Genomic DNA, 24,995 nt, shown 5'->3' on the forward strand with positions numbered 1-24,995 from the left:
GGACTCGACGCTTCTCTCTCTCCCTCTGTGATCAGTGGGTGAGAGGGGGGAGACGAGCAACACACAGCGGAGAATCCGGCGTGCGCCTCCGGTAAATGACGCCCACCATTCATACCTTTACACTTAACCATTACGCATGCCTTTTGTATTGCATGTCAGTGTCTGGAAATACCATCGTCTTTCCTCATCCTCCTATTTTTGTGCTCCTCTAGTCATATTCATCTTGTTGGCTCATCCTTTCATCTCACCACCGGTCCTGGATCCCACAACCTCGGTCCTGGAGACGCCTGAGTCTGCAGCAGCGCACGATCTGCTTTATTTCCAGCCTTTATCTGAATGACGGGCGGAAGGTTTGACTTCGACGACGGCGGCACTTACTGCGGGGGGTGGGAGGATGGCAAAGCCCACGGACACGGCATCTGCACCGGACCCAAGGGCCAGGGCGAGTACGCCGGGTCCTGGTCGCACGGCTTTGAGATAGTTGGGGTGTACACCTGGCCCAGTGGGAATACCTACAAGGGCTACTGGTCCCAAGGGAAGCGGCATGGGCTCGGTGTGGAGAATAAAGGCAAGTGGATCTACCGCGGGGAGTGGAGTCACGGTTTTAAGGGTCGGTACGGTGTCCGGCAGAGCCATAACACACCTGCTAGATACGATGGGACCTGGAGCAACGGGCTGCAGGATGGATATGGGATCGAAACCTATGGAGATGGCGGTAAGTGACTCTCTTATTTTCGTTGTGTTGTGCAGCCTGTACGTGAGGATGCTCAGAGTGAAACAGAGGGAGGCTGATGGAAATACATCAGTGCATGAATCTCCATCAGATATCATCTGACTGGAAGCTGAGATTGCGCACTGCGCACAGTGGTCAAGCATCATCATTAACTTCCCCAACCCTCCCAGAAAGATATGATTTATCACCCTGGTGATGTTAACTTGCTGCACGCAGTTAAAGAGATCGGCTCCTCTCTGATTCCGTTGCCCAAACTCATTTGGCAACAACCGGTTGCTCCTCATATGACAGTAGGAGGAGAGACTGCTGCTGCCAGCTCAGTGGCACCATCTCCCTACTAGAAGGAGTTTGGAAATCACAGCAAATCAGTCTGTTTGGAGCCAATTATAACCAGACTATCACTTACTCCCCTGTCACTTTTAGATTTTCACCTTCACAGCAACGTTACTCATTACTGAAAATCGAATATAATATTTTTTGAATAGAAATGCACATTTTCCTCAGTGCAAGAGTCAAGACATTTGTAGAAAGTTCGAAGAAGTGGTTCGAAGAAATTAACTCTTTTTACATGTTGGATGCGCCTTCACATTTTTATACAAGTTTATGAATTGTATATATTTACCATCAATGCATTTGTCTGTGATAGGCTATATTAAGGACACAGTCGTGGACTTTTGAGGTGGGTGCAAGCCTCTCTTGGAGCTTTGATGTCGCTGATCTGTGTTTTGTTAACAGATTGTCTCGAGACCTTTTTGAGAGGGGAGTAAACATCCTGATTGCCCCCCAAACACAAGCGATTACAGGCTATTAAAAACAGTCCTCTGTGGTTATAAAACACCCTTGTCGTCGGGTGATTTGTGAGCATCATCTCCCTAACGGAGGCCTTATGGTGCTGGATAAATGCCTCACATATGACAGTTCCAGAGGGGCTGGGCTTGGGAAATCAGCTGATCCTAGAGGATCTACAGAACATCTGGCCGTCTGACCCTGCAACATCCTGATAACTTGATCTGCAGGGTCACCGATTTGAACCACCGCACAGAGCCAGCCTGTTAATCTCACACTGTTTATCCATCTAAATTCCTGCCGGGGGCTGGTATATCATTTTCTGTTCTACAATCAGACCATTACAGCTTATTTCATTGTGTTGGTCAATGAGATTGGAGTGCAGGATTAACAAGCCTTTCTTATTATTAGGATTGGGATTGTAATATGATGCTAGAAGAAGCTACAGTAGGCCGGCTCATGCTCATTGGGGCTCAGCAGCACCAAATGGGATTAATGAAGTATTCCTCTCATTATGTGACTCATAGCGATTCCCTGCCGTCAGAGACAAACGGTGAATGTGCCTACTGTCAGTGGGGGAGTTTGAGACTGCCTGAAAATAGGCTCCTGGCTCAGTGATTCATATTCATCCCAAGTGATCATCAGTATCAGTACCTTAATCAAATTTCTGTGATTGAGTTAGTTATGCTCGCAGCCCCAGCTCTGTCGGGAATGAGAGAAAACATTTCATCGGTAGACAAACTGTCCTGCACCCCTTCAGTTAGAGATCGACAGAGAGGCTCTGTCCATGTCTGTGAAAGTACAAAAAAAGCACAAGCTCACTGTTTCTATGAAGGAGAATGCCCTGGTGGAGCTATTCAGATGTAAATATCTTCAAATAATCTGTTTTATTTTAGTACAGGTGCAAAAACTTCCCCTAAGGAGTCTACCATGAGGAGAACATTAGATTATTGTTTTTTTTCTATTTCTAGCTTCCTCGAATAGTTTGTCAAAATTCCCCCTCTGCAGATATTTTCTAAGCTTGTACACAGTTTCAGTTGATGAAAGACACTCCTGTTTTGGAAGTGGGTCCAGTGAGACAAGCAGACTGTACACAAAAGCAACAACAACAAACACACACACACACACACACAACCTGTAATATTAAGAGCCGATTGCTGTTTTGGATAATTTTGAGGCTACTTCTTATTTTGCAGCTCTGAAAATCTTTTATTTATCTAATAGGTTAAAGAGAGAATGTTTTTTTTAGAAATGATAATGAAATAATTTGTTTTAAAGATGAAGGAATGTAGAATATATATAGCCTCTTTGATGTAATACACAAGATCTCTCTGAAACAATATATTTCTCTGACTACTTATCACTAAACAGTTTTTCATGCATTTTTCTTAACATGCATCAGGAATATATTTAGATATGTTACTTCTAGTAATGACGATGAAATTAGTTATACATTTATTGAAAAGTTATTGTGTTTTCACAAGAAAAGAAAATAGGACAGCAAATTTCTGCTCTACACATGTTTTTTTTGTTGGGTTTTTTGGTAACCAAACACTTTTCACCCCCTTAAAAGTTAATATGTTAAATTAATAGTGTGATTGTTTGGCCACAAGATAACTTATTTCTTTCAAGGGGTTGTCAAACATTTGAGAAGCACTGATTTTAATGACCAGGTGTTAACAGGTCACTGACTCTCTGACCCGTGTCTGTCTGTCCCTCAGGTACCTATCAGGGCCAGTGGATGGGTGGGATGCGACATGGCTATGGCGTGCGTCAAAGTGTTCCCTACGGTATGGCCACTGTTATCCGCTCTCCTCTGCGTACTTCTCTGGCCTCCCTGCGTTCTGAGCAGAGCAATGGCACTGTTCTCCAGGATCTCTCCTCCCCTGCAGACACGCCGACAGGCAGCCGTGGCGGCTTCGTCCTTAACTTCCACTCAGACAGCGAGGTCGTCACTGGCAAGAAGAAGGGCCTGTTCCGCCGAGGGTCACTATTCGGCAGTCTCAGGCAGTTGCGTAAGTCTGACTCTCGGACCTCAATCTCCAGCAAACGCAGTTCTGCACGCAGTGACGCCGCCATGAGCCGCATCAGCTCCAGTGACGCCAACTCTACCATATCCATCGGCGATGGCGAGCTGCCAGATGAGGACCTACCTCTGGAGGACCATGTGGACGCAACTACAACCGAGACCTACATGGGCGAGTGGAAGAACGACAAGCGTAATGGATTTGGTGTTTCAGAGAGATCAAACGGGATGAAGTATGAGGGAGAATGGCTTAACAACAAGCGCCATGGGTATGGATGCACGGTTTTCCCAGATGGCACCAAAGAAGAAGGGAAGTACAAAAATAACGTGCTGGTTCGTGGAATAAGGAAGCAGTTGATTCCTCTTAAGAACCCCAAAACCAAAGAGAAGGTGGATCGGGCTGTGGAGGGGGCACAGAGGGCTGCAGCCATCGCCAGGAGTAAAGTGGAAATAGCAGCTTCCAGGTACAGTGTTTATGTGTTTTTATTCATGCTCCCATATTAAACAAGAGTGTATGGTGTGTAAACATAAAAAGACAGGGCAGGAGCCCAAAGAGTTTTGTCCACTTCTGAAGAATCAGATCTGCGGCCTTTTTGACAAACATCCTGGTCTGATTGAAGGCTCAGTCTTGTATAAGTGGAGTCCTATGACAACAGTGCCGACCTTTATACATCCCCAGCACTCGGGGCTTTTGTGTGATCATCCCTGGAAAAGGTTCTGTTTCTATTCTCTGCCCATATCTTTCATTCCCAGGGAGAGGGGTGAGGCATCTTGTTTGAGGGTTTGTGTGTGAGAGAAAGATTCATGTGTCTGTGAGTTTGTGTGTGTGTGAGCAGTATAGCCATACCCATGCTGTGCCAAGTGCGTCTCGTGTGCCCAATAACGATACCTGCTCCTCCTGCCAAGCATTGCTCTGATGTGGCATCTGCTCTTTAACAGGTGGATGAGATGTGACCTTTTCATTTAAAGCCTCCCTCCTACTGGGACACAGTTCAGCGTACGCAGCATCACTTTGACATCCTCTGGTTTCATTGCATCAGGGAATTATTAGACTCAGGGCTGTGAGGATGTGTACAAGCTGTGAAAAGGCCTCTATGCAATCAGGCGTGCTTTGATTTTTTTTCTCACTGTTTCTCAAGAGGTGCACCAAAATTTGCATGCACAGAAAATCATGAGGGCATATATAGAAATCCAAAGAAAAAACACTGTATTATTCCATTATTGAAAAAACATTCAGCAGTCACACAAAATGAACAGTAGCTGTCAGGCAATATTTGATCAAAATAAACGTGATGAACTATAATTTTACTTAATCAGCTAAGAAGTTAGATTAGTCTTTTATCCTGACAATCAAAGATTATACAAAAAAGAGACTACAATTATACTCTTTGTGTGGGGATTTATCTAAATGCTGGATGCATATTCACGGTGACAATGCTAACATGCTAATATTTATCATGTTAAACATCTACCACATTCATCATTTGATTTCAGCTCCCTTTTGCCTACATTTACTAAGAGGTTCTACCAAAACTTTAAGTAAATTGTTAAAAATTATTTGAAGATTTGTTTTTCATCTGTATTGTATAAGATTGGGAGGGCAACAAAACATACTAGCTGTCCCTTCTCATTACCTTCTCATTAAGGGGGACATATTTTACCTTTTTAAGACAAGTTTATATCGGTCCCAGAGGTCCCCAAAACATGCCTGTGAAGTTTGTTGCTGAAAAAACACTAGTATAGCACTTTTGCATGTCTAAAAACCCCTCTGTTTCAGCTCTGCTCAGAACAAGCTGTTTCTGTGGCTTTAAATGTTAACGTGCTGTCTGTCTCCACCCCTCTCAGGAAATGGATGTGGCACTCCTGATGTTACAGACATTTTTATCTGAAGACCTGACTGGGATTTGAACCATCAATCTCCCAGATCAAAGTCAGCAGGGTAACCCACTCAGCTATCCAGCATCTCAGCTGGTAGCTGAGAGGATCAGTAGAGGAGGGCAGAACTGTCCTCCAAGTGGGGGAGGGCCAACCAAACCTGGGGGCGGGTGCTTACTCCCCATGTAAGGTTACTAGGGTTAAAATCTGAGAACAGCTTGTTTCAGCACACATTTTCTGAATGTTGGAGAAAGAGGGGAGAGGGAATGGGTCTTTATTGTACTTGATGGGATTGTGGACAGGCCAGGGACACATATTTTTGTTGGAAAAGCCTGAAAAAGTGATTTTTGCATAATATGTCTCCTTTAAGTTTCATGGCAGTTCATAGAAAAATTCAGTAAATCAAGGGCTGATCAGAAAGGAAGATTCATTGTCACTGGACCATGAATATCTGTACGAGTGTCCATTGCTTAGTATATGCTACTTTCTCAGAAATGCTGGCATTAAGTCAGTGTCCTAACTACACACAACATGAGAAAGCATTAGCAACAAAAGCAGCTTCATTCAGGGCTGGGAAAATAATTGTGAATTGATTAAATTGCAATATGGCCTACTGCAATTGAAAAAATCACTGAAGTTTGCCTCCTCCACCCCAGCCTCTTCCTTTATAGCTTAAAGCTTATTGCACCATCATATTCCGATTCATGCTGCGATGGATGAATTGCTTCTGAAATAATTTGCTTTCAATATATATTGTCATAATTGCATCTATCCATATGGGGGTTTCTAGCTATGCATTCCCTGGAAAGTCAAAGCATGCTGCTTGACTAACCCAGGCAGCATCTTTTGTGCAGAGGCTTCTGTGCCAAGTAAAACTGTACATCCATTTTACAATGAAATGGTAAAATGTATGATCAATGAATTCCTGACTGAATGTAGGCTATAATATAGAATTAGTAATTGCTTGTAATTTGTTGAAAAAATAAATAAAGTAAGGAACCTAAAGTTAATTGCATATTAAACAGCAATTGCAATATTAGGGGGAAAAAATTGCAATTTGATTATTTTTGCAAATTGTTCAGCCCTAGCTTGATTCCTATTATCCCCTGTCAACATGCAGGCGATGCACCAGGAAGCAGCACAATGCGACTTAACTTTTTTGTACTGTTGCCCTGCTTCTATTTTCCTTTCTGTCTCTTGTTGATATGGATGAGGAGCAAGAAAAGAGGTCGATGACAAGGCATTAGGAGTGTTGAGCAGGAAGTTCTCCGTGATTTTCGTTCACTGTCCTCACTCAACAGTTTGTTAGCTTGTGTTACAAAGTGGAGATGCTGTAGATTTGCATGAACACTGTCCACATTTGTAGTAGAAATGTTACGTTCTTACTCCTGCCAACATGGAGGCAAAACCATTTGGCTCATAGCTTCTCAGCAGTAAGAGCCACACTTCTAACTGTCTGCATTCAAAATAAAAGAGCCAGATGTCATACTTTTAAAAGGGAAAAAAACTAAAGTTAACAGGCCATAGAACTTAATATTTAACGGATGCAGTGGTTCTCAACCTTTTCACTCCACAACCCCCTAAATAAAGGTGCCTGAGACCTGGGACCTCCACTGTACCTGAAGGCGGCTGAACACAGCCATGCCCATTCATGAATAGTCATGTGCAGACAAGGCTGCCCATTAGGGGGTAGAATGGGAGTGCTTTCTTGGGCCCAGCCAAACTGGAGGCCAGCAAAATCATGGTCCATTTTAAAGTTAAGCTTTGGTATTTTATATTTAACCTGAATAATAAACACTTTCATTGTAAGTATCATTTTAGTTCATTTGTGCAGTAAGTAGCCCTCTTAAAAATGTAAATCCATTTTGTAAAACACAGAATTAGAATATGTTAAAAATAGCTCAAATGGGTTAATAATGGCAAAAAAGGTGGGAAAGGTGGTGAAACTGGATTTTAAAAGTAGCAGAAATGGATTAGAAGTGCCAAAAATTGGATAAAAGTGGCAAAAAAATGGCAAAAATGGGTTAAAGTGGCAAAAAAGGCGTATTAGGTGTTAAAAGGGGATTAAAAAGTGGCTAAAATGGAGTTAAAGTGGCAAAAATAGGTGGAAATTTGGTGAAATGGGATGAAAAATTGATGTAAACTGGCAAAAAAGGTTAGCTCGGGCAGAAATAGGTAGAAATTCATTAAACTGGCAAAAATGGGCTTATTACATTGTGAAATGTGGCGTAAAAAGTGGTAAAGAGGGGTTAGTATTGGCAATAATGTGTCAACAGAGCCAACCATAGTGTGGCAAGATTTGGTTTAGAAGTGGCAAAAACATGCAGGAAAAAAAGAGGTGGAAAGTGTTTAAAATTGACCAAAAAAAGGGGGTTTAAGTGGGAAAAATATGTTCAAATTGGCAATATTTGTGGAAAAAGTTTGGAAATTGGTCATTTGAAAAATATTCTTAATTTTCTAGGGCATCTTAAGCCCCCCTCTCAGTGTCTCACGACCCCCAGTGGGGTCCTGACCCCAGTGTTGAGAACCCCTGATGGAGACAGCCAGCATGCAATGCTGCATGATGCAACACAGTATCTAACAGTCATGTGCAGTGAGGACTTGGTGTAAAAAACAGTTACCTTTATCTCACATGGGGCTCAGAGACTCATCAGAATAAGAGAGGATCAAGCTCTGAATCTCTTTAAAGTGACAGAAAATATATATTCTCATGTTTTTTTTTTTACCTCTTTTTATACCAAAAGTAATTATGAATCATTATGATGTGCCTTTATCATAAAAAGGGTATCATTGTTTCTTTTTTATTCTGACAAATCCATAGATCAGTTTTTCTATGAATTGACAAACCTAATCTATTTAACTGATGAATAAAATATAAACCTGAATTCTTACATAACACTGTAGACAATGAATGGCTCTTTTTTGCCTCAGAGCTGAACCCAGTCATTTACAGTGTTACAGTAATAGCTGAATCTATGAATAGCTGCTTTTACTATAATATCCAAAAATTCTCTCAAATATAATAAATCCTTTCTAGCGGTGGGGGAGTGAGAGAGAAGGCTTAATTCTGCAGATTTCAGGCATATAAGATAAAGATTACATAATGTGGATTTAACATGCTAAATACTTCAACTCCTGCATACTGTCTCCCCCACAGATAAGTTCCCTGAGTGAGGAGTAAAGTAGATAAAAAGAAAGCGCTGTAACTGTGCATTAGAGCAATTTACAGCAGAAGAAAAGACATGACCTGATGCATAGCGTTAAAACAACAACAGTGGAAGCATTCAGGCTGATACAAAGTGTTTATGGCAGCAAACAAGGTCCTCTGTACTGTTGGAAGTGATCAAATTACTGCCAGGTACTTGCCACCCCTTCATGTGCGACCGAAAACAACATTTTTTTCTTTTTAAGAGAGTGTTTGTGTTGTAAACAGTCAGAATGGTCGACGCTGGTTGTGTGTAAGCAGGTTATGTAAGTCTCATTATACAGTGCATGGGGGAAAGACGCACTAGTATCGATCCCCTTCTAGTCACATGATGCTCTTGTTTGAGTGTGGAGCGGATGCAAAGCAGAAGAGGGGAGGGAGACAGAGCCGGTGGAGGAGACTGAAGGAGATAAAATGGTTTGGATTCAGAGAGTGAGGGAAGAAATGTGGATTGGATGGGATGGGAATTGCTGCAGATTTGCTGAGCCAGAAGTTTCTTGGGAGTGTGAAATGAAAAGAGCAGAATTATGTTCAAAAAGGGCCTAGAACTACCCCTCCCTTAACAGAAGAGCTATCCCATCAGCCTCCAGGGCAGATCGGATGACCTCACGCCTCTGACCAGCCAATCGATACGGAACTGGCGAGAGTTCTGCGGCTGTGACCCCCATTCACTGTTAGTTTGTCACCCTTATCTATGTCAAATGGACTTGTACACACATACCCAGAATGCTCTTGTGTTTGTGTGTATGGGTGTGTGTGTCTAGTGCTGGTGGTGTCAGAGGCCTGTGAACCGAGATAAGTGGCTGTGCCTTTGAAACGTTTACCGTGTCATGATGCTTTTTGTTACAGAGAGCAGTTTAGCTATCCTGGTGGTGTCACAGTCTATAAGCTGTGTTATCTGAAGTAATAGTCTCTGTTACCTTTTCTAAAATTCATCTAGTAAAGTGTTCAAAACATAAAAAACCTGTAAAATAAGTTTAGATTTCCACACATCTTCTCTATGCGTGCTGCTGATTTTCTTTACTGTTTATCTGACCTCCTTATCTGAGGTTAAGTTGATGATGCACATCTTCCCACCCAATGATGCAAAGGCTCCAGGGTTATGGTTAAAATGCCAAAACAAACACACTGTAAGCCAGTGCATGCATGCAGGCCAAGTGTGTTTCCATCTGAATGCACTGTTTACTCTGCAGGCTAAAGTGAAAGGTTAGCCAACTCTTACATGCAGGAAAAGATAGGAAAGATATTTATATTTGATCTTGAAGGATGGATTGCACAACCTGTGTTCGTTTTCACGTTGTCTGATTTGTAGTTCCCAAAGTCCGAACAGAGCTGGGAAAGAATGGTTTTAGGTTCTCGGCACTTTTTGCTTGGAACAATCTGCAGACTGATTTTAAACTGCAAAACCTGGAGACTCTGAATGTTTTTCTCTAGTGCAGGGATACTCAACGTGTGGCTCTGGAGCCACATGTGGCTCTTTTGTGATTATCTGATGCTCTTTTATGTTTTAATTTCAAATATTATTCCCCCAGAAAAACCTTAAAAAAAGGAAACTTTTTTTTGCCATTATCACCATTTTTTGCCACTCTTCACCAATTTAAGCTACATTTTGCCATGAAATACCACTTTTTTCCTACTTTTTTGCCCTTTTTTGCCACTTTTTTTGCAACTTTATTTTTCAAATTTTTGCCACTTTTATCCCTTTTTTGCCCATTTAAGCTACCTTTTGCTATTTTCCCTACTATTTTAACCCATTTTCTGCCACTTGTATCCCATTTTGCCCCTTTTCACCATTTTTGTTGCCACAATTCACCCATTTAGGCTGTCTTTTGACAGTAAATAACTCTTGTTTCCTTTTTTTTTACCGTTTTTGCCACTTCTTTTTGCCACTTTTGTCCCATTTTTCCCCTTTTTTACCACTTTTCACCCATTTCAGCTAATTTTTTCCACTAAAAACCACTTGTTTCCTATTTTTTGGCCGTTTTGCCACTCTTGACTGCTTTTTGCCCATTTTAGTCACTTTTTACTAATTTTTTGCCATGTTTTTGCTACTGTTGGACCATTTTATGCCACCTGTAACTAATTTATTGTCACTTCTCACCCATTTTTGCTACTTTCTGACCCTTTTCCACTTTTCCTCCCCATTTTCACCCATTTTTGTTGCTTTTTGACCATTTTTGCCACGTTTTACTTACTGTTATTGCGACTTCAAGCTGTTCTTGCCACTTTTCACCACTTAGATTGTGTCTCTTGCAAAGGTATTTTTCAACAATTTGGCTCTTTGGTTTAGCAGGCTTGAGTAACCCTGCTCTAGTGAAACCAAACTCTCTGTATGCCTCTCATTTAGCTGATGTGTTATTTTTATAGTACTTATTGTTTACTGTGAAGTGTGTGAGTCCGAGTGTGTTTGATATTTGAAACTGTATTGCTACCATTCTTGGCCAAGTCTCCCTTGGAAAGAGATCTTTGATTTCAAAAGGACCAACCAGGCTAAATAATGGTTAAATATGAAATTACAATATTGAAATCATGTTTTTTATTTTAAGCAATGAGTGAAAAGTTGAGACTTACCTTCAGATGAGGATGCTCATGTATTATTTTATTTGACTCACATATGAATGAATTCCTGTTTTATTTCTGTGTTCTTTCAAGTGTTGATCCAGACAACCTAAGCAGGCATACATCCAGAAGTACTGTTTCACTCATTTTTTATGGAATAATTAACTAAATTTATCTTTTTTTCTCAAGAACTTCACTTATCTCTCTAAATCTTAGAGTAACAACGCTGGTTAGCCCATGATTAACCATTATCACAGGAAAACAGTGAAACAAAATGTAAGGATGCATCGTTAGGATAATACAACACTGGTTATAGAAGTGGAAAAATTAAGATTGTATGCAGACAACCAATCTTAACAATAATTCTAATGTAGTTGCCTTTTCTTCTTAGTCACAAATGTCAAGAACCCTTTGAATTTGTTGGCAGTTGACTACGTTTGAATTACATTCAACAGCAGAACAAGAAATTATGAATACTGAGATAATGAACATGTGATTGTTATGTGGATGGATATCCAACCTAGTGTGTGTTAATACCCAGTTCTGTATGTTTCAAAATCTGAATATCAATCATGCTTTAGCTTTCTATACTGCTATAAAGTCACACAGGTTCTGTGACACACTGTTCTATTTAACACTGGTGCAAGAGCGTAGATCTACATCAGTTCTTGCACAAGGGAACATAATCTCAAAGTACATCAGCAATTTAACCTGACACACCAGCTGGATGTGTGGGAAAACCTCCCATAGACAGTGTTTGTGAAAGGGCAGAGCCTTTGAAAGAAAACTGAGAGTGATTAGATGAACATTCTGTCTGTCACATCTTTATGGGCCAATCAGAGCAACAAAACGTGATGTCGTAGGTGTGCGGTGCTATCACGGAGTAAACTCCATATAGAACTGCATAACATGAACCATGGCGACTGGTGATATGTCAGTGCACGACAGTGTTTTGAAAAGAAAACAACTCACTGCTGTTCTTTGTTTTACTTTTAATGAAGAAATGTAATCAAGTTCTGATAGAACTGGAGCTATAGCGGCATCCGTGCTGATTCCTTTCACCATAACTGCACCGGCCTCTTGTTGCTGCTTGCTTACATCAGGACTCTGAGCCTGAAAGTACTGCCACTCGTCGCTGATTGGTCCTGTCACTTTCTAACCGGGTCCAAACTGTTCAGATGGGAGCTTTGCAAGATGGATTCACCAGTGAGAAACATGGAAATGCTTTGCAAGGTTATCAGCAGTGTGCATCACATGAAATCAAAATGCAGTCCGTTTGACTGTCAGCCTGAATTGACAAAAATACTTTGGCTACACAGGCAGTAGTATGCACTCAAAACAGCTTTATAGTGCTTTTATATACTATTATCTTTTATATTTTATAGAATATTCAATATTCTTCCTCTTCTGCTCTGATCAGAGCTGAAAAGCGTTCCCAAACATTTTTCATCAAAAATAGTAATCCAGTGTTGAAATTTGTGCCAAAATTAGTAGAAGGTAAGCAAATTTGTGCATTAAACAAACTTATGGTGTGTTCAAGCTCAGTAAAGTGACTTGAAGGCAAATGTAATGTCATGATGTGTTCAGATGTCACATCAAGAGACAGAAACTTCAGAATGTGTTTAGAAACTTGAATTGATGCTAGGAATGAAACAGTTTTGAAATCTCATGGTACGATAATATTTTGTAAAATGCCCACGCTACTGTATTTATCGTGGCATTAAAAAACAAAACAACAACTGAAGACTTGGGGAAAAAAGTGACGTCAGCATTTATTAAACAACAGTTACACTTGATATATTGCACTATGTTCAAAAAGGGCCATAGGTGTGCACTGGTCTTGTAAGTCTATCCTTCTGCTCTGGATGCAGCGTATTTACTGACTAGGGCCAGACTGATATAGATTTTGGGGGGCGAGAGTTGATACTGATATTAGGGAATAAAAAATTCAGATAAAGAATATAACGGCAAATTAAATTTGTGCATAATTTTTTTTATTCTATTTTTTTTAGTCTGTAAAATGCAGCCAGTGTAAGGCCTATTAATGTTTAACCACATATCCATGTTCTGCGCTCTGTTTCTCAACACATTTACAAACACTCTCTCTCTTTGTGTGTTCACTAAATTAGAATCTACGTCTATGCTCACACTAACACCATACACACATACACACACCAGACAAATGCATACACTGAAGGTGCATGGGGTGTCTGCTACTCTGCTGGTGTGTCAGCACAGAGGACTGACTAAATAAGGCAAGGCATCAGTTGGCTTATCAGCACCAGCCAGGAATATATACCCGTCCCACCACTGATATAGCAGCCTGCCATCTCACTCACACTATCATCTCCTGAATGTGCGTGTGAGCATGCGTGTGTGTGTCCATGAAAATGGGAAGAGATTTGAAGAGAATGGGAGAAAAAGTGTGTTTGGGTATGAGGGGTGAGATAAGGTTGCTATCGTTTGGCAAGAGAACAGAGAAAGTGTTCAGTGTGTGTGGCGCATTTGTGTCCAGGGGTGTTTGTTTATCACCTGCTGTGTGATGACCTCAGCCACTCAGCACCTGCCCTTTTTGGAGTGGGTTATAGATCAGCCTGTGTTTCAACATGTGAACTAAATAATCCCAGCACATCATGCTAGATTCCATTTCTGCAGTCCCCTGATTTAGAGGGCTTCTTCTGATTCAAATACCCACACAAGTGCAGTTGGGTTCATTTTTTCTGTGTGTGTGCCTGCGTGTGTTTGATTGTGGTGATTGTGCTGCCACTTATGGAGTTCCTATGAAGTGGCGCCGCACACCTTGCAAAAGTATGTCAAGTTGGTGCCTTTATGAAGTGACAGAATGTACAGTAGCAACGAGGCTAGGAGCGTATAGTTACCGTAACTGATGGAAGGTCTGCCAGCCATCTGAGCTGGAGGAAAACAAGACACAGCATACCAGAAATTTATCCCCCAACATGTCTCATATCTGGGCACGTAACAAAATGCTACATGATATGTAATACGTTTCACAATATTGGGTTTTCAGTTTATTTTTATCACAACTTTTTATGTTTTTCCATTTTACAAAGGTTGAAGTCGATGAATAGATGCAGTTCTTATCTTATCTTAATATCCCTTTTCCGCTTTTAACTGTGTAAATACAACACTTTTTTAGATTTTAATGTTGTATATAGGGCTGGGCAATTAATCAAAAAATAGATAAAATCTCAATATGGCCTGCTCCAATTTTCCAATCACGGAAGGTGCAATTTCTCTTGAACCTGAAATTTGTTTCAAAATACCAGTTTACATCTTTTTTTGCAGCAGAGATGTTACGCACTAGCCTTGCAAGGTAGATGGATTCGCCCGTTTCCGTGTTTCTCACTGGTGAAGCCATCTTGCAAAGCTCCTGCCTGAACCGTTTGGGCCTGTTCAGAAAGAGAATTTTGGGGAATGTTTGGAGCCCTAGATTTCATGCTGTGGGTAATTAACAAGGTCCAGCTGGTGCAGTTTTTAATTTTATCTATTTGTTAATACATCTTTCAAAGTTCAATTATTTTCAAGACTGTGGACAGATACGACACTTTATTGCACATATGTTATATTTAAAGTGCCATTGTTGTTTAATAAATGCTGATGCCATTTTTTTCCTAGTCTTCGCCTGTTGTTCTGAGTTTTATTTTTATACCGCAATAAATACTGTACTGTGGACTTGTCACTTGTCGGTAGACATAATAATAATAATAATAATCTTTATTTATAGAACACTTTTCAAAACAAAAGTTACAAAGTGCTTCACAAAAAAGAGAAATACAATGCAATAAAGGAAATACAATGCAAATAAAATACCAGAAGTCAGGCAGCAAAGTGGGTACAGGTAAAAAGATCTAGACATGTCAAACTCAGATAAAGTCAGATAAATAAGAGGAGTTAAAATTTAAGAAAAATCCAGAAAGGCTCTTCGATAAAAGTATGTCTTAAGAAGAGATTTAAAAGAAGTCACTGACTCAGCTAATCTGATTTCCTCAGATACCGTACTGTGAGATTTTGATGCCCTTACATCCCTAGTCAATTTAAATGTTTTATCAATATTTTAACTTATTTATCACTTTTTCTTGCAATAAGAGAGCTACTTTTAACATGTTAATGAAGTAATTTCTCAAGATCTCTGGAGAACTGGTTTAAATTTACATGTTCTCATGGAGGAAGAGGGATGTAAAATATGTCAGTTTTGCCTCATCTCTGTTCCAGTCAGAAATTTTGTTCCCTCCAAGATCTTTAAGCTGTTGTAAGCAATTTATTTTTAGTGCCGTATGCCCACAAAACTCACAAAACCCGTCAGAGTCTTGTTATTAAAGCCATCTAAACACACTTCTGCAACGCTTCCTCATGCTCTACTCTCACTTGAGGAAAACTAGCAAGGGACGATGCTCCAGCCGATGAGGAGGCTAATACTCGCAGCCAATCAAGGCTCAGGTCAGAGGGAGTGTTGCTATTGGCCGCTGTAGTAGGTGTGCTTGCGCCTCTCAGCTCTGTGAGAAGTTGATACAATGGCGGCGTTACCGGCGATGTTCGGTCCTTTGTAGAATTTGTTCATGCTGAGATGAAGTGTTTTCTTACCTGTAACTCAGTCTTTGATTTCAGTGGAGAAGCAGAGCAAAATCACTCCACGAGAGCTTTGCCACTGTCAGTATTCAACTCAGCGGTTATGCACATTCGCGAGGAGGTATGTGAGAAGAGGGGTGGAGCTACTGAGCTCAAACACGGAGAAGAACAGGAAAGGAGGGAGAGTAGAGTTGATTCTACATGGTTCTCATTGAATGTTACATACTCAAGCTTTAAGTGCAACATTTTTATTGACTAAACATTGTTGAAATTTTTTGGAAATTTAGGTTGTGATTTTACATCAGAGATATTGGTGGGTCCTGAGGCTAGACCAGTTGAGAACCACTGGTCTAGATCTGTTGTTAATCACCATGGGCTCAGCACTATTAACAGTCAGTATTGCTACAGAGGCAGAGAAGACCTTCCCTTTAACATGCAGGGACCTTGAGCAGATCCAGACTCATGTTGACAGCCATCTACCAAAGCCACGTTGGGGTTTGAAAGGGGTAGGGGGGTCGGGTTGGGTACAGGCAATCAAACTTCAGTTCTTTACTGGTGTTTCTAACCAAAAGCTGCTGAGAGAGAGCGGAGGTATGGGCTGAACTGCACAAAAACATCAGCAGTGTTTCATCATAAAAATGTTGCAAATGTTTTATGCAATTTAGACAAACTACACAAGTTTGCTTGCAACCTATGGTCATTAAAAACTAAAATAGACTAATATTTGGGTGCTGTGTTATCAAAACAGACATCAGAATACAGTATTAGTATTTTCACTCATGCTTATTTATATGCCTCCATGCTAGTGTTAGCCAAAGCCAGAGTTGTTACGATACAGGGCTGTCTCGCTTTCTGTCAATCTATTCATCTAGACGATTCTTGTGAACATGATATGTGTTTTTTTAATTGCAGGGCAAAATGTTGTTACATCCCTTCTCATATTCATTGAAATGAACAGGCCACATGTGCTTCAATTTATCTATATCAGTAAAATTAATGACTGGAGTTGTTGCCAGCTTGTTCTAAGCTATAAATAATGGACCTGATGCAATGGCGCATGCATCATAACTTAGTCAAGTTGTTTTATCAAATTACAGCCTGTAATGTAATCTTATTCTGTACTTCACCACATTAGCCTTCTATAAAGTCATGGCTAGCAGCCGCAGAGATGTCAGTAGATGAAACCCTGTAAGAAGTATCATAAAGAAAGGCTAATGATGCGGTGAGCTATTAGTGATGGGTAATTTGGTCAAAGGCATTATAGGACGTATGCATCAATCAAAAACCTCGCTATGTTGTTGAGTCTAGCTGTTCAAGCAGCGCAAAGAATTCCATGAAAGATTGATCTTCATTCCACAACTTCCTGAACTGACATGTTTCAGAAACTTTGCTCTGATTGCTGCAAAGTTTGGATGTTTAATCAGACAAAGAGATTTAGATGGTTCTCTTGTCCTTTATATCACCAACGTTTTTTCTCATTTGAGGTGTTCAGAGGGATACGTTCTAAGCTAGTTTATTTAGAGCAACAAATTCATATGTGATTGAATATATTATGATTATGATTACAGTTAAACAAATCATAATATGCTTATCAGTTTAGGCCTGTAGCTGTGCTCTGCTTAATGGTTACTCAGTGTTTTCCCACAATGAACCTATATTTGCACATCATAAGTACATGGAAGTTCTTTAGTATATAGTATTTAAAAGTAGGATGTTGTATAAAGATGCTTGGATAGCATCACTCACCTTTCACTTGATAGTCTGCAATTTTTTATTTATTTTTGTTACTGCTTAGAAGTTAGTCGTCCAAGAACCTCCCTAATAACTTTGGCTGCACTGTTTGTTGTTTTTCTAACACTTAGCATGGCTCTTAACCATAATGGAGAAAATCGTAACAATCAGCTTGTGGGCAGGTCTGTCCACAGAATTGGCTGGGACCCTGAAAACCCAGTAAATGGACCCTCCCCAATTGTGATGTATGAATAATGTCACTGTGTGTGTGTTGGATAAGTAGCATTGGTGCCAGCCCTTTTCTCAAACGTTTCCCACATTCATGCAACTTTTTTCTACTTTTAACCCATTTTTGCCCATTTTATTACTCTTTAACCCCTTTCACTTCTTTATCTGGCCATTTTTGCAACATTTATGGCACTTTAATTCATGTTTGATACTTTTTGCCCCTTTTAGCCACTATGAAACCCTTATTTTATTTTTTCACCCTTGTTTGCCCATTTTTTGCATTGCAGTAACCCACTTTTATCTCATTTGTGGCTCTTTCAACCCCTTTCCACTACTTTATCTGGCCATTTTGCAACATTGTTGCCACTTTGAACCCATTTTTTTTTCTCTTATCCCATTTTGGCCACTTTTAACCCCTTTTCACATTTCCCCACCCATTTTGCCCTTTTTTACATTGCAATAACCCATCGAGGCCTGTTTTCACTTCTTTATCTGGCCATTTTTGCAACATCATTACCACTTTGAACCCATTTTTGAAACTTGTTGGCCCTTTTTGCCTCTTTCAAACCATTTTTTGCAACACTGTAACACTTTTCCACCACTTCTCCTGCCAATATTTTCCTCTTCCAACCCATTTAGGCCACTTTTAACCCATTTTTGCTCATTTTATCACTCTTTAACCCCTTTCACTACATTTTCTGGCCATTTTTGCAACATTTATGTTACTTTTAACCCATGTTTGATACTTTTTGTCGCTTTTAGCCACTTTTAATCCCTTCACATTTTTTTCCACCTATTTTTCCCCGTACATTGCAGTAACCCATTTTTGCCACTTTATCTCACTGTTCCCTCTTTCAGTCCCCTTTCACTACTTTATCTGCCATTTTTGCAACATCATTGCCACTTTTAACCCATTTTTGAAACTTTTTTTTATCCCTTTTGCCTCTTTCAAATCATTTCTTGCCACTTTATAACCCCTTTTCACTACTTTTCCTGCCAATCGTTTCCTCTTCCAACCTATTTAGGCCACTTTTAACCCATTTTTGCACTTATGCAATTTTTTTTTAGCTTAAAGTAAACTTCTACTTCCTTTTCTGGTTTGTACACATCATGGTTTAGCTAAAAAGTTTGGCATTACTTTCTCAGTGGTTTTCTCAGTTTACCATCCACATTGGTAAATGTATCAAAAAAGGTAAATCTTTGAGAAAAGGGTTTTTCATTTTGAAAAAGGCTGTACTGTGCTACTGCATAAATAAAATTCTGTTTTGTTGCTTTCATGAATCCAATTAAATATAAAATATGGTTATCACAGATTAACTTCACACTGGACCATGGTGTAGCTGACCTCCTCATGGGCCTCTCATTTGGCCTTGCCCCAAAAAGCCATCCCCTTTACCCCCCCTTATGGGTGGCCCTGCTTGTGGTCATTCTTAAATGAACTTTATTAGCTTTAATCCAAACAACAACTCTAAAGACAACATTATTTAAATGGGCATTTTAGCATGCTAGCATTAGCATTACCTCGCAGCCCCACTGCACCTTAATATAGTCTCACAGACCAGCTAGCATGACTGCAGTGTTGTAATATAATTACAGAGCAGCCATATCTAAAATAAATTAAACTTAATACTCAGAGGTTACGTAAGAATATAGTATTAATGGAGAAGAGAAGATTCTGAGCATGTACCATGACACAACTAGGAGCACATAGCTTTTCAAGTGGCTTAATTTTGGTGCATTTAATATGCTGCTGTAATCAATCTCAGGAATAATGTAGGGAGAAGCTGCAGAAGAATATTTTAGAGTGAGTGGAAAAGGCTATTTTTCTCTTCTCTCTCTCTCTCTCTCTCTCTTTAATATTTCTTCTCCCTGGTGGGAGGCGTTAGGAAGGCGAGAGGAGAAGGAAACATTTTGGCAGGAATCACCATCCTACATGTCCAGCAACAGGACTTCATGCTAAAATAAAAGCTGTTATAAGAGGAGAGAATGAATACAAAATGTATAATTTATTGTATGTTTGACTGAAGGTTGAGACTGGACAGATTTCCTGACTTATATTTACTCTACATGAGAGCTTTGTTCCCTGGAGAGCTGAGGAGAATGGCCTGTGGGAAGTGTCTGTGTGTAAACGTGAGTGTGTCGACAGCGGCGGTGATAGGATTGAGTTTCACCAGCATGCCTGTACACTGCGTGGCTGTGGCTTGTAATCTCTCTGAGAATGGTACATATTTCTGCAGCTTCTCAAGAAAGGCTGAGATGAGTCAGGCAGGCGGGCAGGAAGAAGGGGGAGTCATGTGGACTCTGGTGCTGCTATAAAGAGGTTAACTCATGTGGTACACCTGCAATCATTAAAAATGTACAAGTACTTCTCCATCCATTTCCTCAACAATCTGGGTTTTTAAAGAATATTGTACAAGACTGCCCTTTATTATTAAACAGTGAATGTGGAACGCTTTCTTTTTTTCTGGTGTTGCTTTAATTGTGTATGTAGTGGGTTTAAGAGAGATAGAATCAGTGAGCAGAGTTAAATATTATATAAGCACGCTGTGATTTGGGATATTAAGAAGTTAAAAGTGCAAGCTAACAGTGTTTTTAACAAGCTTGATTGCAGCAGGATCAGTGTTTGTGTTTGTGTGGTCCTGTCAGGACGTGACAGGAAATTATGTAACCCATGTACCTGTGTGAGAGCTGTTGATGTGGTTTTTCAGCAGTAATGTCATCAATCAGTATCTGAATGCATGGATGATGTAACTGATCTATAGACTGATTTCGATCAAAAACAAAACTGAGTTGTGGGTTCTGCTAAATTTGTGGAATTTTGAAGTCACTCTTGGTTATTGTTTGTTTCATGCACTTCTGCAGAATTATGATAGATGCTAGTTTTCTGGTTTTTGGATGAGGTCAGTCTCTAGTGTTTTCTGACATGTACTAATAGCCTACTTCACTTTGCTGCCATGGAAACTTTCTTCAGTTATGTCCACAAAAATACCTGGATGCAGCCGAGGATGTCAACTTGACACGGGAAGTTGGAAAATCGCCGCCATATCTCGTCTTCTAATACCGGAAGTCACTTGAACCTAACATCTTCTTCGTTGTTTTATTCGTGTGTCGCCACCATATTAATAGAGGCAGGTCCGCTACATAAGGAAATACAAGTAGATGAAAAGTGTACGAGTTTTCGGGTTAACAAGCACAGCGATTACATTGCATTAATTTTAATGAATTGATTTATGATCCAAATTCACCGATCACTGAGCACGGACATGATATGCAACAGGAGACTGGCTGGCTGGATGTCCACGTCACTGCCAGAGGCAAGTCTGCTACATCATTCAATACAGTAGACAAGGATTGTGCAAGTTTTCAGATTAAAAAGCTCAAATGACATGATTACATGGATTTTAATGAATCATAACCAATGATCCATATTAAAATAAGATTTGATAGTGAAACATAAAAGCAGAATTTGCTCTCTCTTATTTTCTCAGTTAAAGGAAACGATGCACTCCATGATTTAAAATAAAATAATTAATATAGCCTGAATATAGATTTTTATTCTGAAAACTTGCACAATCCATGGCAACTGTATTGAATGACGGAACAGAATTGCCTCTGGCAACGTGGCGGCAATGTTGGTGTCTGGCCAGCCAGTCAGTCTCCCGCCACATATCATGTCTGTGCTCGGTGATACTTGAATTTGGATCAGTAATCTATTCATTAAAATTAACGTTATGTAATCGCTGTGCTTGTCAATCCGAAAACATGTATTTTTCATCTACTTGTATTTCCTTATTTGGCGGACCCGTCTATATTAATATGGCAGCGACATACGAAGAAAACAACAAAGAAGACGTTCAGTTCCAGTGGCTATTAGAGGACGAGATATGGCGGTGCTCTTCTGACTTCCGGTGTGAAGTGGAGGTCCTCTGCTGCATCCAGGTCCCTCTCCTTTTTTTCAGACCAAGTACAAGTACTTACATTTGGGTATTCACTGCTACTGAGTGCAAATATGAATACTTCAAAATACCTTGTCAATTCCTAAGTATTTTAAAAGTATGTTCTCCTCAGACCTTCCTCTTCCTTTTTGCTTGACAAGCTAGCAGTGCTTAGTTTGAGGTCTGCTCTATGTTTGGCTTCATTATCAGTGTTAAAAAAATTCTCAAACTGCACACATGGCTCCAGCTTTGCCTGTCTGCTCATATGATGAGAGGCGAACATCACAGTGTACAGCAAACTCAATCACAGCAGGGGCCAGATTCTGGACTTCAGTCTAACCTGAGAACAGGGTCAACAGAACCTTAAACTGTCAACCTCATTTTCACCAGTAATAAAATATGAAAAAAAGCACTGATGCTAAATCATTTGGAAATCAAAAAAAGTAATAATAAGTTTAAACACACAAAATCTGAGATAAAAAGTCCAACTTATTAGTTCCAATGGTCAGAACACAATATTAAAAATAGAAAAATAATTTTTTAAAGAACAAATATATGAGTGGAAAGTAGAAATCACAAGTTTGAAAGGTCAAAATGTGACTTAAAATTTAAAATTCTAAGTTTAAAAGTCAAAATATGACTTAAAATTTTAAATTGTGAGTCTAATAGGTCAAAATATGGGATTAAAAAGCCAAAGTTAGGTGTTGAAATGCAAAAATATGAGCAAAATTTTTTTTTTTTTTAAATGGCCTAAAACATTTTTAAAAAATGACTTAAATTTAAAATGTTTAGTCTAAAATGTCAAAATATTATATAAAAAATAAAAATCATGAATTAAAAATGTCAAAATATGAGAAAAAAATTGAAATCGTAAGTTTAAAGTCAAAATATGGGATTATAATGGAGAAAATCTGCAGACATCATACTGGTGGGCCAGGAAGAATACCAGTATGATATGATCTTGTGGGCCGGGTATAACTGTTCCACAGGCTGGATTTGGCCCCGGGCCTTAAGTTTGACGTCCCTGGTGTACAGAGAACACTGTCAGCAGTGGTTCATGTATGAGTACAACTACACAGGCCTGTCATTGGCACCCATACCTGTTACTCATTTCAGTATTGGCGCATCCCTGAATTACTGTGTCATATTTTAGGGAAAAAACTGCTCTAAGCTACCTCAGCATGGGTCTTGTCTAATATGGCAGCAACAGTAGTAGAGATGGGTGGAAAACTGGTATCAATACTGTCATCACTTTTAAATTTTCCACCAGAGAATGGGTCTTTGCAACACAATCATCACTGGTTTAGATGTATGTGTTGTGTTGTAAACCAGTTCCACAGCAGACTGATATGTGACCGACAGCAGCTCAGTCTGAGTCCAGTCATCAGCATTGTTTTAGCATTACAAGCAGCTGAGTAACTAACTGAATGTCATCCACTCATGGTGTTGTAATTAAGCTCAGTGGATGGGTAAGAAGTGTGTTTTGTCCTCTGCAGATTTAATTGCTATAATAACAGCAAAATCAAAGCTTATTGTGAGAACTCAGGCCAGATTATGAGAGTCAGGGACGACAAATGGTCTTGTAGAATAACATAATTAACCACATCCAAGACCCTCCATGACTAGGGCTGAATGATTTTGGAAAATAATCTAATTGTGACATTTTTTCCCCATTGTTGCATATTGATATGCAACTATTCCTTAACTGTCTTTTATTCCTAAACAAGGGTTGAACAGTTCTCTAAAAATATCTAATTCTGATGATTTGACTCGAATTGCAAATTAGATATAAATTGTTGCATTGAAGGGTTTTACTCATTCTTACATTTAATTAAAAAATTACAAAAATGAAGGTAGGCTTTTTGTAGACTATACTAAAAATTGGCACTTGAATGATGGCATGATATGTCATGCATAACATCTCTGCTGCAAAAAAAGTTTAAATCTGGAATTTTGACGCAAATTTCTGGTCAAAGAAATATCGCACCTTCTGCAATTTAAAAAAATGGTAGCAGGCCATATTGCGATTTAATCAAATTTTTAGATTAATTTCCCAGCCCTACCCTTGACCACGATTCAACAAGACTAGCATGTCAGAAATACTCTTACACCGTTGTCCAGTTTGACATCTCGACCCGATGTAAACGACATGAATCCAGACACCAACAGGAGAGCATTTGTTTGTATCATCATTTACCAGAATGCCTACTTTTTCTCTCTCCAGAGAACTAATGAGTACATTTTATTTTATTTTATTTTATTTTATCTTACCTCATCTTATTTTATTTTATTTACAATATCACATGCATACCTCAAGTTCTATCTAGGGATGGGAATTGAGAACTGGTTCAATTTAAGAACTGGTTTCAACTGGTTCAGTCCATCAACATCATTTACATTTAATCTTAACAATTCCCTCCTCCTTCCTTCTCAAATCCTGACTGTCAGAGGTCAGAGAAGCAGTCGTACACTCTTTAGCAGTGTGAACTCATCGGTACAGCAGCCAAAGCTAAACCAATGATAAACATGCTACTTCCATTGAGCCCTTCAGAATAAAAGTCGTTAGTTATCTTTCTCAAATACTTTAATTGTGAAAGCCCTCGTCAGGAAATGTGCTTAAATCAGTAGCAGCTTGACCAAACTCAGCAGGGTAGAGACCACACTTAAAAACACACCTGTAAACACTGTGAGACTTAAAAAATCATTTTTCTGTGACATTCATTTCCTGAGAGGGGCGGAGTCAGACAGCTCAGTAACATTTAAAGCCACAGACACAGAAACAGCTGGTTCTGAGCAGGGCTGAAACAGACATGCAGAAATCTAACACTGGAGTGTTTTTTCAACAGACTTCACAGGCATGTTTTAGGGACCTCTAAGACCGATATAAACTTGTTTAAGGGGGTAAAATATGTGACTTTTAAGGGGGAAAGCTGTGTTGTAGCATGTGAATATGCATTTAAAAGTATTATCATTTTAATATTGTAATACCTTGCATCAGCAGATTTGATATCCACATTTAACCGTCTATTTGGCCAATCGCACACATCCCTAATTTTAACAGTTTGTACCTTTAACACCTTAAAATGTACAAACAGGTAACGTTTACAACTCTAGCCTTAGTTGTTGGTCTGACACACAGACCAACCACTGTCATTCAGTATGTGTTGCCTTAAGCAACTTCTAAACTTGTTGGATATTTTTTGGGGTGTTTTTAGTTTAGTTTGGTTTTGTTTTTGTACTTCCTACCAAAGCTGTGCGTCTGTAACCTTTGGATACTAATGTGCCCCGCTAAATCTGTTCAGCTACTCTGATTGGCTAGCTAGGCAGCTT

The 24,995-nt window shown here is 39.6% G+C and overlaps 1 protein-coding gene across 1 annotated transcript in view; it reads left to right on the forward strand.

Annotated features, from left to right (window-relative positions):
• The window catches only part of jph1a (junctophilin 1a), a 65,922-nt gene continuing 40,927 nt past the window's right edge, over positions 1–24,995 (forward strand). The window contains exons 1-3 of the mRNA XM_041814506.1: positions 1–91; positions 213–715; positions 3,241–4,009. Coding sequence (XP_041670440.1) covers positions 337–715; positions 3,241–4,009 — 1,148 coding nt within the window. The 5' untranslated portion in view covers positions 1–91; positions 213–336. The remainder of the gene's footprint in view (positions 92–212; positions 716–3,240; positions 4,010–24,995) is intronic.

Source organism: Cheilinus undulatus, linkage group 19 (assembly GCF_018320785.1).
Source record: "Cheilinus undulatus linkage group 19, ASM1832078v1, whole genome shotgun sequence".
NCBI lineage: Eukaryota > Metazoa > Chordata > Actinopteri > Labriformes > Labridae > Cheilinus > Cheilinus undulatus.